At 49.0% G+C, this 14,669-nt stretch overlaps 1 protein-coding gene across 1 annotated transcript; it reads right to left on the bottom strand.

Annotated features, from left to right (window-relative positions):
- Positions 1-31: 31 nt before the first annotated feature.
- NT5C1B (5'-nucleotidase, cytosolic IB) lies at positions 32-14,406 on the bottom strand. Its single transcript, XM_073335950.1, has 6 exons — positions 13,916-14,406; positions 11,234-11,401; positions 4,636-4,765; positions 3,606-3,728; positions 2,446-2,630; positions 32-942 (listed from the first exon to the last, which is right to left on the bottom strand). Exons 1-6 carry the CDS (start codon positions 14,072-14,074, stop codon positions 580-582), a joined length of 1,128 nt encoding a protein of 375 aa, XP_073192051.1. The 5' UTR covers positions 14,075-14,406; the 3' UTR covers positions 32-579.
- Positions 14,407-14,669: the final 263 nt, after the last annotated feature.

Genomic DNA, 14,669 nt, shown 5'->3' with positions numbered 1-14,669 from the left:
ACCCCACCCCCAACACAGAAAAATGGCAATGTTCTGCAAAGTCAGCTTTATTCGAGTAGGAAAAATAGTTTAGAAAAATAAAGGGTTCCTGTAAACAGAAGGCCAAACAAACTAACAGTTTCCACTGGAATTACAAATCACCCATACAAATCAAAGATTCATGATGACACAATCACTGAATAGGTAAACATACTCGCACCACGTTTTTGGTCTTTTCAAAAATAACCTGTAAATATTCTTTATGCAGCATGATTCATGTTATAAATAACCCATTTACAACCCTTTCAGAGAAGTCACACACTTATAAGTCTTTAAAATATGTCTTAAAATATAAAAACAACACAAGACTTTTCCTAATATAAAAAAAAACTACAGTGCTAGACCTAGCAAACCAAACCAAAAAGTGTTCAAGAGTACTATTAAAAAACTATTAAAAACATGCCTATATTAAAAATATTTCCTTTTAAAACTTCTTTAGCTACAGAGGTCAAATCTTTAAACATACTCCTTATAATATACAAATGTAGAGTTTTCAGACTTAACTATTGATGTGTTAGAGGCTGTCTAAGTTAAGGGAAGCTATTTTTTAACAGTGTCATCTTTACATTTGGATTTGTTGTACTTCTGACCAATGCCATAAGGTACATGTGCTGCTACAGTACCCAGTTGTTGTGCTCCTTCAATGTGAAACATCTGATCATCAAAGAAAATATGAGGCCGGATTTTCACCAAAATCGGTCCTTTAGGAGCTCCTGCAAGGAAAAGCGCCTCATCAATCTCCAAACCCCAGCTACGGAGAGTCTTCAGCACTCTGGCTCCAGAACTTGCTGCACTTCTAGCTGTGACGAGGTAGGTCCTTATAGGACAATCTAATCGTTTGTCTTTTGCATAAAATTTCTTCTGCAGCTTCCCTAAGTCTTCCAGAAAACCTTTCAAAGGACCCTAGGTATAAAATATCAGAAACAGGTTTAATGTTTTTCCTCTTCTCCCACAAACATCTCTGTACTTTCTTCCATGCTGGCCCTTATGTATAGAACTCCTTCCATGATCCATAACCTTCTCCTCCTTGGAATCCTTTCTCAACACAATGCCTACAAAGAAATCCAACCAGCAAATGACAGCTTGGCTGTGTGGGGCAACTGCTGAATACCAATACCTATTTGCATAATAGAATACCCTCCCACCACAAAGTATATTTGTATATAACAATTTCTATATATTTCAGTGCATCCCTCTTACTCTTTTTGAATGTTGCCTGTCTTCTTAGATTGTATGATCTTTGGGGCAGAGATCTTGTACATCTATAGTTCTCTACAGTGCCTAATTCAGAGGGGTCCTGACCCTGACTGGGGCTGGAGATCCCTAATTCACAGTTTGTGTCCAGAGTTTCTGTCCAGAGTTCATGAAATTAAAAACATATCTTTTGCTTTTTAACGACACCTGATTCTGTTCTCAGAATGATTTTTTACACTCATGTAACTACATTGACTTCTGTGGAGTTCCTTCAGATTTACACTAGTTTGAGTGACAGAAGGAGGAGGCCCAAAATTAAAAACAAAAACTATTTTGGGTCAAACTCTGACACACTGAGTACCTGCAATTCCCATTGCTTTCAAAGAACAGGCCCTTATTCTGATTTATACCAGTGTAAATGAAAATAAAGTTGGTTTAAGTTGATTCTAACATGTTTGCATTCCTGGACAAACATCATAATTCTGTTTGACAATGAACATAAATATTACACTTGGACCGTTCTGGTATTTGAAGCAAATGCCAACTCTTTATTAATATGTTATTGAGAGATGTACAATAGCTGTTCCATATGACAATAAAACATGGAACAAAGTATGAATGGATATTACATTCCAAGCCCAGACATGTGCATTCTGTTACATGCACAGAGGGCAACAAGGGATCACAAATACTGACCAAACATTCCACAGCAGTATGTTTGGAGGTGGGGCTGATTGCTATGAATGGATATAAGCTGCCATGTTCACCTTACCTAGGACCAGACCCAAAGTCCATTGAAATCAATAGTAGTCTTTTTCAATGAGTTCAGTGGACTTTGGATCAGGCCTCTAGGGGATGATTAAATGAAAATACCTCCAGAGGTAGCTACAAGAACCTCATGTTCTTACTCATGCAATATTCCCAATTAAATGGGAGTCCTGTGGAAGGACTGCAGGATCAGGCTCTTAAATATCAAACGTGCATTCTAAGGACTGTCCGTGAAAAAGGAAATCCAAGCAGGTATAATGAAATTGATGTTACAATTAAAAGGTTCTTTGAATCACAAATAAAACATCCATGAAGAACAAGACACATTAATGTATAAATTTAAGAGAAAAATAACGTACACATACGAAAAACAAAATCAAAGTACCAACTACAATGTTAGCAATAAAAAAGCAAAGTTGTCTTAACAGTTCAAGAAGCAGATACCTGTGCAAGGGGCTTATTCTCATTCATCTGTTCATGTTCATAAAATCTATCTAATCCATGCTCTTTGACGATCTGCTCTGATTCATCGGAAAAGAGAACAGCATCCCCATCAAACGCCACCCTCAACTGCTTATCACAGTAAGGTATGTCTTTATTTGCAGTGAACATTGTAGCAGATGCAATGCCTGAAAATACATCAGAAGCTCAATTAGCAGTTTCCAGTGGACTCACTATTATTAATTTTTATTGCTGTTGCATAGACACAGAATGGGTACAAAACTTCACTGCCCAGAGGCACTTACAGTCTAAGGCCCTGACCCCAGATAGATTTATGCATAGGAGTAACTTTACATATGCAAGCAGTCCCATTGATTTAAGTGAGATTATTCTCATGAATAGTTACTTTCAGTCATAAGTGTTTGCAGGATTGGACCCTAAATCACACTGAAGATAAGAAATATAGCTCAGTGGTTTGAGCATTGGCCTGCTAAACCCAGGGGTGTGAGTTCAATCCCTGAGGGGGCCATTTCAGGAACTGGGGCAAAAATTGAGGATTGGTCCTGCTTTCAGCAGGGGGTTGGACGAGATGATCTTCTGAGGTCCCTTCCAACCCTGATATTTTATGATTAATCTTTAAGATCTATGATTAAATACTGGGAAATTCTGAGGACAATATTTATTCCAGCTTTATTTATTTTTATTTTAAGCTCACTCTCTTCTTTCTAATGTTGTAGTGCAGAGGGCACTGGATGTTGGCTAATTTTTGACATCAGAGGAAAGGTGACATCAGGAATAATTTGCGTGAGACAGGAGGCAGGACTGGTACTCTGGTGGTCATGCAAGGGAGGGGGCAGCATGGGTGAAGATATGAAGCTGGGAGCAAGAGATAAAGAAAAGGATTGGTTAGGCTGGCATTACTGGCACAGTGCAGGGGGCAAAGAGGGGCATTATAAGAAACAGAATCCAAGCAGAAGAATAATAATCATTAAATAAAATCAGTGACAAGTTGATATTACATATATGGATTGCACTCCATATTTACTGAAATAAATATGGAGTGCAATCTTTTCTACTCCTGTGGAAAAGATACATGTAATTTTTGAGTTCATGTGTTAATAGGCGTAAGTGGGAAATAAACCAAGGTAAGAGCCAATCCAAACCTGCTTCTATAGCTTCTTGGACTTTTTCAGAGTCAGCAGAAAGGTATAAGTTGGTAAGATATGCTGTTAGGTAACCAATAGGGCTTTCTCCACCAGTCATACAGAAGCGTTCAATCGATAAACCTAAAAACAGGCATGAAAATCTCAGATACAGAGGAAACAAACAAAGTATGACAAGGTGCAACCCTGCTGTGTTTTTGTCCTAACACAAACAAAATACAGTTACTATCTGAACAGAGTGAAATTTCTGAAATGTTAAGATCTGTCCTTGCTGCACAGTTGTCCCAATTCCTCACTGAGCAAAAGCTACTTTTCCCACTTCCTCTGAAACATGGGGTCATCTGTAGCTGGGATACCAGCTTACATGCACTCTTGCAGTCACATGTTGGACAACTCTTGCAGTCACATGTTGGAAAGACTGAAACTTAATATGAATCTTGAGAAGGACATAGTGGCCAGATATTCAGCTAAGGACTTCCTCTATGTCCGTCTGAAGACTTCCAGTTTTATAAAGTGATGATTCAGAATCAATGGAGTGACACCAATTTACATCAGCTGAGGAACTGACACTGTAGTTCTACAAGAGGAATTTTATTTTTCAATTAATGTTAAACTTTTAAAGACGTTTTCCGTGTTCAGTAGTAGTCCGACTTTTAACAACTTTAAGAGGTTTAACTGGCCACAGTGTTTGATTGTTCCTTATCCCCCAAGAATCCCCACCAAAATCCCTCTGAGACAGCTCAGTGATTGCAAGTTTAGAGGGAAAAATACAAAATAAAGAAACATTCAAGGACCTTTCCTTAGAAATTGAGATTCAGACTTGACAAGTTAAGTCTAGAGCTTTGGGCCAAATCCTGTTTAACACACTCTATTTGTGTGTGTCAGAACAAATGAAACCTCATTCACCTTGCAATGGGTATCTGGATCAAAAAAACCTGCCCATTCCAGGGTCAGAGTGAGCAAACTGAAAATGCTTCCGTTTACATCATGGCAGCAAGCAGCTCTACAGGGTGTTATTTATTTTACTTACCATAGTGATTGATGCTGTTGATGAGTCTCACTCCCACTTGGGCATGGTTATTAGTCATCAGAACAATATCAAATAGCTCCTCATCATTAGGGTACAACTCACGAAGCCGGGCATTGACCTGCTCCAGTGCCTGCCGGTTAGAAACATCGATGTGCGTAAACAAGCTGCATATGCACCCTCTCAAGCAGAGTAATTTTGGTCAGACACATGGGCCCTGCCTTGAAGAAGAATGTGAAAAGCAGTTTGGCAGTTTAAACTTGCCAAACCTGTTTTATTCATTTCCCTTCTTCACCTCCCAGCAACTATTTTCTGGGACTTGTTATAAGAGAAGCAAATAAGCCGTTTTCTTTTTATGAAAGTTACAGAATTCAACTTTATAATGAAGTAACTTTTACTTGGGACACCTATCATCAGCTAAAATAAATCCGCAACGGTACTGTACACAACCAAAGGTCTTCTTTTAGTTTTCAGATGAACTGTGGCATCTAATCTTTCTAGATTCTGAAGGTTGAAGTATATTTGTTTTACTATGATCTGTATTTAACTGGAGTTTTTCCTGGTTTTGGATAATGGGATTTCTCCAGGAGCCAAAAGATTATTTTTTTTCCAGACCTGTACAGCTGTTTAAATTGTAGATGGTAACTATTAATACTTTTTGGTAATCCTTTATGAAATTTTGTTAACGGATACAGGTATTGAGAAACACTTTTTAAACTCAACATCTAAATTCCTCCTGCAAAATTCACAAGCAAGCATAAAGTGCCTTTATGTATGTGATTACAAATGCAGGTTTGGTGTAGACACTATTTAGGAAGGCAGGGTTGACAATTTGTCCCTAAATATTGAGCATTAAATCCTGCCCTATCTAGTACATATTTCCCTTGGAGGATTCTAATCCAAGTAGTGAGTTGGATAGATCCTGCTTACCCTAGGGCAGTGGTTCTCAAACTATGGGGTAGGCCTCCCAAGGGAGTCACAGGAATATGTCAAGGGGGGTGAGATCTGTGTGTGTGTGTTTTTGTTTTTTAAGAGCTCTGTCAGTCTTGGGTGGCTGGGGCTCCTGCAGAAGGGCCCTGGCACCCAGGCTCGGGATCCCTCAATCCCTGACGAGGAGACAACCTAGGCTCAGGTTTTCCTTCCCTGCCCCCCAATCCTTCACCTGGAGGCGGCGGAATTCCAGCTGTCAGAAGTAAGGGTGGCAGTGGAGTGCTAAGTCTGCTGTGAAAAGTGACACTGACAAATATCACTTTTCATGTTGCCTCCCTTATTTCTGTGCTGCTGGCGCAACGCTGGGTGGTGGTATACGCACGGGAGGGTTGGGAGCGTAAACAGCTACATACACAAAGAAGGGGGGCCCGATCAAATACGTCTGAGAACCAGTGACCCAGGGTATCAGAAAAAATAAAGGAACAAGATGGTGCTTTTAAAAAACAGACCACTTATTTAGGTGCTTAAATGTGCACTTAATAACCTATCTTTAGGCACTTAGTTTTGAAATTCTTGGCCTTGTTGTGTGGACTATGCTTAGGAAAGCTCTAGGTGACAGCCATCTATAGACCTACAGAGAAAGGATAAGGCTCCCTATGTCCCCTTTCCCACCTTGTGTCCACGGGCCTGTAGTATTCCAGTATTTATTGAAGGGACGAGGTGGGCAAGGTAATATCACGCTTTCGCTTTGTGGGACTTTTCACAAACCAGTCACTCTATATCTGACCTATCAGTCCTCATCCTCAAAGGAAACCTCCACAACACTTGCAAAAGAGAAGCCTGGTAGCTGAAATTCATAACTTTGCTAGACACTAAAAATCATGGTCTTAATAAAGACACAGGATTTATGGCTTATTACAACAATCTGCAACCCCGTAGCCCCCTTTTGTGTCCTATGATTACAGGGGTGTTAACTTCATCTTGAATGGTCCCTTACAATATTTGCTAACTACTTATACTAAATTATCTGTTTGATCTTGCATTTAGCTGTGCCATTCTCATAACCTTTCCCAGACCTGTGTAGCTTAAAATCTTGTCCCTCTCACCAACAGAAGTTGGTCCAATAAAAGGTATTACCTCACCCACCTTGTCTCTCTATTATCCTGGGACTGACATGGCTACAACAACACTGCATATTCATTGAAGTATCAGATAAGAGGATACATTTAGTGCAGAGGGTGATATGTTAGTGTATTGGCTACTGTAATTCATCATGTTTTTATTTTTTTCATTATCTGGTACACACTTCCAAGCACCTTGTGGATGTAGTGACTTATAAGATTCTGTCGATTACAGTGACTGTGTCGACCACACTTATTTTTACTGCAACTTTCTTGAAATTTAAAGAAACTGTAAACAAAGCAAATCCACCATGGCCAGATCATCAGTTGGTGTAAGTCAGCTAGATTCCACTCATTTCAATGGAGTTATGTTGATTTACAGCATTTGATGATTTGGCCCCAAAAGTCCAACCTGAAGGTAAACAGAAATCCCTTCTGAAGTGGCAGGTAATGCTGTTCACCTGGAAAAGTTACTTTTGTGGACTTGAAAGCTTAATTAATTTTTTAGTGAGAAACTCAAGGTTTTAGGCTTGAAAAGTCAGCAAACCTTGACTGTTGTTCTACATTAATCTCTGTGGGGCAAGGGCTGTCTTGTTGTTCAGTTTGTTCTTGTTGTTCAGTGCCTAGCACAATGGGGTTCTGGTATGACTCGGCCTCCTAGGTGCTATGGTAATACAAACAACATATTAAAGCTTTCCCTTAAAGGAGTCCATATACAGAGATACTATTTAAGAACTATTCATTTCTGCATCTAAGTAGAAAATAATCCCTCATCAGATTTGAAATTTAGTGCCCTATGTGTTATGCAGGAGGTCAGACTAGTGACTAGATGATCCAATGATCATCTTCTGGCCTTCTGGCCTCAGGGACTGAAACCTGGAGTAAACAATCCCATATCACCCAACCAAACATACGTATAGTATGTTACAGTTTAATATTTAAAAAAATATTGTGAGCACATTCCAATCCAATTGTCCTTAAAAAAAAATTATCATTAGTGCTCAAATGATTAAATCTAAAGAGCCTAATTTATGGCTCTTACAGCCTGAACTGCAATAGAATGAGCGGGGAGGTACACTACCTAAAAACTAGGATTTTCAAATAAGCCTATGGGAGTGGGGCAGTCAAATCTTATTGAAATTCATTGGGAACTGGGCATCTAACTCTTAGGCTCTTTTGAAAACACATTCTGCTTGTGGAGGCTCGTGGGAGCATGCTCGTACCCATATGGAGTAGTTATTATACTTGTAAAATGGTGTAGCATGTGCTCCATCCACTGTAGCCCTGTTGGTGTGTGGGAGGGGTGTTTTCATTGTCCTGCTTCCATCCTGCCCAGACACATCCTTGCTAAGGTGCTGAGTGTTGCTGGTGGCTGTTCTCCCTGTTGCACTTAGGAGACCACAAGTAATCGCATCATGGCTGTCACCTATTTCTTTTTGCCCCTCCATCCAGCACATCCATAATTTGGTCATAAGTGGTAAAAAATGTTTAGCTACTCAAAACCTTTCTGAGGCCAGTCTTATAACAATTAAAGTTAAGGGTCTATTTTAAATCCACATGGAAATGCTATGCCATAGACTCTTCCTCCAAGCTAGTCTCTTTAATTACGGACAGTCCAGTAGATCTTCTCAAAAACTGCATTGGTGAGGCCTGTGAGGTGACAATTCCCTGAAGAACTAAAATGAACTCTGTGGACCAAATTCTCTCCTCTATAACAATCAAGAAACCCTGCTGAAGTCTGTGTTTATCAGAAACATTTAAATAACCAAAGATGAAAGACTATTTTAAATATAGTTTACCCTACATCATTTAGGGTTGTTTACCTTTGGCATATCTCTTAGCTCACACAATGAAAACAAAATAGTCAGTTTCACTCCTGCATATAGGCCCCTGAATCAGAGTCAGTTTCTTTGCCTGGTTCTCATTGCACCAGCAACGTTTGAAACCAGTCATAAATGTTTTTATTTTTAAATAGAGCAAGGAATTCTATTCATATTGAACCCACATTGTTAGTCAGGTAAATTCTAATTGAAGTGAGTAAACAGAGAAAAACTGAGGTGTTGTTTTATCGTGGGACAAGAGTTGTATCAGGTCATGAAGTTTGAGAATTAATTTAGCAACTTGTACAGGGTCCTATGTAGGGCTTGATCCAAGCTGTCCAATCTGAAAAGCTTCACTTTCCTTATAATATTACACTCAAAAGCTTGGGCAAGTATTTAAACCTGCTCCTGGTACATCTTAAGATGGGGTGGGCAAACTTTTTGGCACAAGGGCCACATCAGGGTTGCAAAATGGTATGGAGGGCCGGGTAGGGAAGGCTGTGCGTCTGCAACCAGCCTGGCATCCGCCCCCTCCCACTTCCTGTCCCCTGACAGCCCCATTCAGAACTCCTGACCCATCCAACCCCCCCCACCCTGCTTCTTGTCCCCTGACCGCCCCCTCCTGGAACCCCTCCACCCCTAACCGCCCCCCCACGGGACCCCACCCCCTATCCAACCCCCCCCGCTCGCTCTCCCCCTCCTCCCGGGACCTCCTGACACCCAACCCCCTATCCAACCCCCCCTGTTCCCTGTCTCCTGACCGCCCCCCCCGAACCTCCGCCCCATCCAACTGCCCCTTGTCTGCCCCCCAGGACCCCCTGCCCCTTATCCAACCCCCTCCCCCCACCCCCTTACCATGCTGCTCAGAGCGGCCCGGACAGGCTTACTGGAAAGCCGGAGAGGTGGGCGGGTGCGAGCCGCGCTACCCGTGCGGTGGCGTCCCTATGGGGGAGGGAGAACAGCGGGGGAGGGGCCGGGGACTAGCCTCTCCGTCCAGGAGCTCAGGGGCCGGGCAGGACAGTCCTGCAGGCCGGATGTGGCCCGCGGGCCTTAGTTTGCCCACCTCTGTCTTAAAAACATAAGAACAGCCATACTGGGTCAGACCAAAGGTCCATCTATCCCAGTATCCTGTCTTCTGACAGTGGCCAATGCCAGGTGCCCCAGAGGGAATGAACAGAACAGGCAATCATCAAGTGATCCATCCCGTCATCCATTCCTAGCGTCTGGCAAACAGAGGCTAGGGACACCATCCCTGTCCACCCTGACTAATAGCCATTGATGGACCTATGTTCCATGAACGTATCTAGTTTTTTTTAAAATCATCTTCCAAAATAGATATATCTTGGTCCCATCTCTATTGATTCTGACTGCTGCCATGTGGCTTATTTGCAGCCTCACAATAGTGGATGCTATTTTCTGAGATGCTTTGATATCAGTCACAGGATCGTTCACCTTTTGACCATTTATTTCAGCTACTATCTTCCTTGATAGGGTGTCAATATCAACCTTTGTCATTCCACACTGAGTAAAGAACTTATTTGGTTTTATAACTAATTAAAACCCACACAAGTTTGGGGCAGTGCCGTAGCTAGCATGGAACATTTGGGTGGGCGGGCAATGATGGGGGGCAAGAGGGATCGGGGGGCCCACCTCCGTCCAACCCCACCAGTCCAGCTGGCCTTGTGGGGAATGACGGATGCTCTGGCCAGGGGCCCCCCAGGGCCTCATACATGCACCCAGCTCCATGAGGAGACGCCACTCTGCAGCGCACATGGCTCCTGGCACCCATCCCCGTCACACTGCCCCACGCCAAGCCTGGCTCCCCGAGGCGGCAGGCCTGTGTATTAGGCCTGTGTATTTTGATGATCGCCGCTTCTGGGTGGGCGGGTCGCCCTCCCCCTGCTGCGGCGTGTTCGTCAAGCACTCTGCTGCTGTGTCACTGCTGTTCCTCCCCCTCTGGTCGAGCTGGGTGCACCTGGCGTGCAGTATCTTGCAGGTCTGGGCGGGGCTAGCGCTGGGGCCAGAGCAGAGCTGGGGCAGGGCGTGGGCCTGGATGCTAAGTGGGTGGGCTGCAGCCTACCCAGGTCCACCTGTAGCTATGCCCCTGGTTTGGGGCCTAAATTATCTGACAACGCCTTAAAAGGAAATGAATTTTCTGTCTACCATGACTCTGGGCATTAATTCTACCCTCCTAACCACACCTTGTGTATGAAACCATCCTTTAGATTCCCAAGAGGCTATTAACTTCCTCCATCTAAACTGTGCCAGTTTTTCAGTAGGAAATACTACATGATCTTACACAGGCTTGTATCTTTACTGACTCAGGGAGGGGAGGAGATTAAAATAATTCTAATTTATTTCAGTCGGGAGATAAAGAGACCAAACTGAGATTACTCAATCAACTCAAACAGGCCACTAAGCCTGAAATCATTTTCCAGCAGCCTCACTGTGTTCAGTAGAAGACTCCTCCTCTTCCCCAAATTTGGGCTTGAGCTTTCAGCATCCTCCCTGGTGTGACATCCTGGAGTAGTTCCCCTCCAGCACACAAACCTAGGAGCCATGTTTAGTGTATTTTTATGTGAGAAAAGGCTTCTGGCTGCATGATTATGTAAACGGATGTATTTACCAACCACTCTGGCTCTGGGGAAGGGTGGAGGCAGGCAGGAAACTCTGTGTAAGGCAGTTTGTGGAACGGAAAGCTTAGCTGAATTTTTAAATGGAGTGTCTTACCTTGACAAAGTAGAAAGCTGGCCCAGGCTTCAGGGGGAGGTTCTCGTTTTCTTCCTGGTACTTCACATAGGTCTCCACCCCTTCCTCTTCATAGATTTTCCTGTCTTTCACCATGTCAAAGAGAGCCCGAGAGGAGACTGCCACAGTGATGGCATTTTGGGGCTTAGGCTGTAGACAATGGAAGGGTGAGAGACGGCAGATGGGGGGGGAAGAAGGAGAGAGAAATGGGGGGAAGGTGACACACAGGGAGGTGTGGATGGCACCCCAGGAGGAGAGGACGGGGGTGACACACGGGGAGGAGGATGGCACCCAGGGAGGAGAGGACGTGGGTGGCACGCGGGGAGGAGGATGGCACCCAGGGAGGAGAGGACGTGGGTGGCACACGGGGAGGAGGATGGCTCCCCAGGAGGAGAGGACGGGAGTGACACACGGGAAGGAGGATGGCACCCCGGGAGGAGAGGACGGGAGTGACACACGGGAAGGAGGATGGCACCCCGGGAGGAGAGGACGGGAGTGACACACGGGAAGGAGGATGGCACCCCGGGAGGAGAGGACGGGGGTGGCACACGGGAAGGAGGATGGCGCCCCGGGAGGAGAGGACGGGAGTGACACACGGGAAGGAGGATGGCGCCCCGGGAGGAGAGGACGGGAGTGACACACGGGAAGGAGGATGGCGCCCCGGGAGGAGAGGACGGGGGTGGCACACGGGGAGGAGGATGGCGCCCCGGGAGGAGAGGACGGGGGTGGCACACGGGGAGGAGGATGGCGCCCCGGGAGGAGAGGACGGGGGTGGCACACGGGGAGGAGGATGGCGCCCCGGGAGGAGAGGACGGGGGTGGCACACGGGGAGGAGGATGGCGCCCCGGGAGGAGAGGACGGGGGTGGCACACGGGGAGGAGGATGGCGCCCCGGGAGGAGAGGACGGGGGTGGCACACGGGGAGGAGGATGGCGCCCCGGGAGGAGAGGACGGGGGTGGCACACGGGGAGGAGGATGGCGCCCCGGGAGGAGAGGACGGGGGTGGCACACGGGGAGGAGGATGGCGCCCCGGGAGGAGAGGACGGGGGTGTCACACGGGGAGGAGGATGGCGCCCCGGGAGGAGAGGACGTGGGTGGCACACGGGGAGGAGGATGGCTCCCCGGGAGGAGAGGACGGGAGTGACACACGGGAAGGAGGATGGCACCCCGGGAGGAGAGGACGGGAGTGACACACGGGAAGGAGGATGGCGCCCCGGGAGGAGAGGACGGGAGTGACACACGGGAAGGAGGATGGCGCCCCGGGAGGAGAGGACGGGAGTGACACACGGGAAGGAGGATGGCGCCCCGGGAGGAGAGGACGGGAGTGACACACGGGAAGGAGGATGGCGCCCCGGGAGGAGAGGACGGGGGTGGCACACGGGGAGGAGGATGGCGCCCCGGGAGGAGAGGACGGGGGTGGCACACGGGGAGGAGGATGGCTCCCCGGGAGGAGAGGACGGGAGTGACACACGGGAAGGAGGATGGCACCCCGGGAGGAGAGGACGGGAGTGACACACGGGAAGGAGGATGGCACCCCGGGAGGAGAGGACGGGAGTGACACACGGGAAGGAGGATGGCGCCCCGGGAGGAGAGGACGGGAGTGACACACGGGAAGGAGGATGGCGCCCCGGGAGGAGAGGACGGGAGTGACACACGGGAAGGAGGATGGCGCCCCGGGAGGAGAGGACGGGGGTGGCACACGGGGAGGAGGATGGCGCCCCGGGAGGAGAGGACGGGGGTGGCACACGGGGAGGAGGATGGCGCCCCGGGAGGAGAGGACGGGGGTGGCACACGGGGAGGAGGATGGCGCCCCGGGAGGAGAGGACGGGAGTGACACACGGGAAGGAGGATGGCGCCCCGGGAGGAGAGGACGGGAGTGACACACGGGAAGGAGGATGGCGCCCCGGGAGGAGAGGACGGGGGTGGCACACGGGGAGGAGGATGGCGCCCCGGGAGGAGAGGACGGGGGTGGCACACGGGGAGGAGGATGGCTCCCCGGGAGGAGAGGACGGGAGTGACACACGGGAAGGAGGATGGCACCCCGGGAGGAGAGGACGGGAGTGACACACGGGAAGGAGGATGGCACCCCGGGAGGAGAGGACGGGGGTGGCACACGGGAAGGAGGATGGCGCCCCGGGAGGAGAGGACGGGGGTGGCACACGGGGAGGAGGATGGCGCCCCGGGAGGAGAGGACGGGGGTGGCACACGGGGAGGAGGATGGCGCCCCGGGAGGAGAGGACGGGGGTGGCACACGGGGAGGAGGATGGCGCCCCGGGAGGAGAGGACGGGGGTGGCACACGGGGAGGAGGATGGCGCCCCGGGAGGAGAGGACGGGGGTGGCACACGGGGAGGAGGATGGCGCCCCGGGAGGAGAGGACGGGGGTGGCACACGGGGAGGATAACATGGGAGCTGGAGGGCGATGTATCCAGGAAGGAGAGGGTGGGGATGGCACCCAGTGACCCAGGGAAGAGAAGATGGGGGTGACACCGGGAGGGGGTGGCACACGGGGAAGCCAGGCCCGGGGTTTGGAGGGAAGGCTCGGCAGAGGGAGGCGGACAGACAGGGCACGCATCTGAGAGAGGAGGAAGGAAACAAACACAGCTGTTTATGAGCCCCGAGGGCTCCCCCCCGCCCCACCTCCGGGCTGCCGCCGGCTGCACTCACCGGGCGGGGTCTCTTGGTGGACACCAGGTTGTCGTAGAAAGCCTTGGCCGCCGCCCAGTCCTGCTCGGCGCCGGCCGCTGCCGCCGCCTGCTGCGCCGGGGTGAGCGGGCTGTTGCAGGCCGAGTGGCCCTGGGACTCGTCCGAGCTGCAGGAGTCCATGGCGGCGGCCGGGGCCCGCTGCTGGCGGCCGCTGCTGCAGCCGGGCGGCGCGGGGGAGGAGGAGGATCTCTGCAGCGACAGGGACCCAGCGGGAGCGAGGTCAGCGCCGAGCGCACCAGCCTTCTCCGGGCATCCCCGCCCGCTGCTGCTGTGGGGAAGTGATGACGGGACGGGCCCTGCCCTGCCCGGGGCTCGCTGTGCCGCGCCCAGCCAACCACTGCCCTTCCGCCTGCCGCCAGCGCCGGGCCTGCTGCCCGCCAGCCGCCGACCAAGCCCCACAGCCTGCGGGAAAGTGTTGGGGGGACCAGGGCTGCAACCCTCCACCCCTCCCTTATAGATGCACACAGCCTGGGGGCCAGATGCACAGAGCCTGGGGGCCAGGGACGCAACACCTGCCCCCCACCCCCGCCAAATACACACAACCTGGGGGGGGGGGGAATAGAGGGCAGAGCTACCCCCCCCCACAGATATACAAAACCTGGGGGGTGGGAATAGAGGGCAGAGCTAACACACACACACAGAGATACACACAACCTGGGGGGGGAGGTGGGGGATAGAGGGCAGAGCTAACCCCCCCCCGATATACAAAACTTGG

Source organism: Lepidochelys kempii, chromosome 3 (assembly GCF_965140265.1).
Source record: "Lepidochelys kempii isolate rLepKem1 chromosome 3, rLepKem1.hap2, whole genome shotgun sequence".
Lineage (NCBI taxonomy): Eukaryota > Metazoa > Chordata > Testudines > Cheloniidae > Lepidochelys > Lepidochelys kempii.
The sequence above is the reverse complement of the archived record's forward strand: the minus strand, read 5'-3'. Positions and strand labels throughout refer to the sequence as shown.

Coding starts and splice junctions, on each gene's coding strand:
- NT5C1B (XM_073335950.1), bottom strand. CDS start 14,074: ATGGACTCCTGCAGCTCGGACGAGTCCCAGGGCCACTCGGCCTGCAAC. Junction 2,631..3,605: donor CCAAGAAGCTATAGAAGCAG/GTTTGGATTGGC, acceptor ATGTATTTTCAG/GCATTGCATCTGCTACAATG. Junction 943..2,445: donor AGAATAAGCCCCTTGCACAG/GTATCTGCTTCT, acceptor TTTTATACCTAG/GGTCCTTTGAAAGGTTTTCT.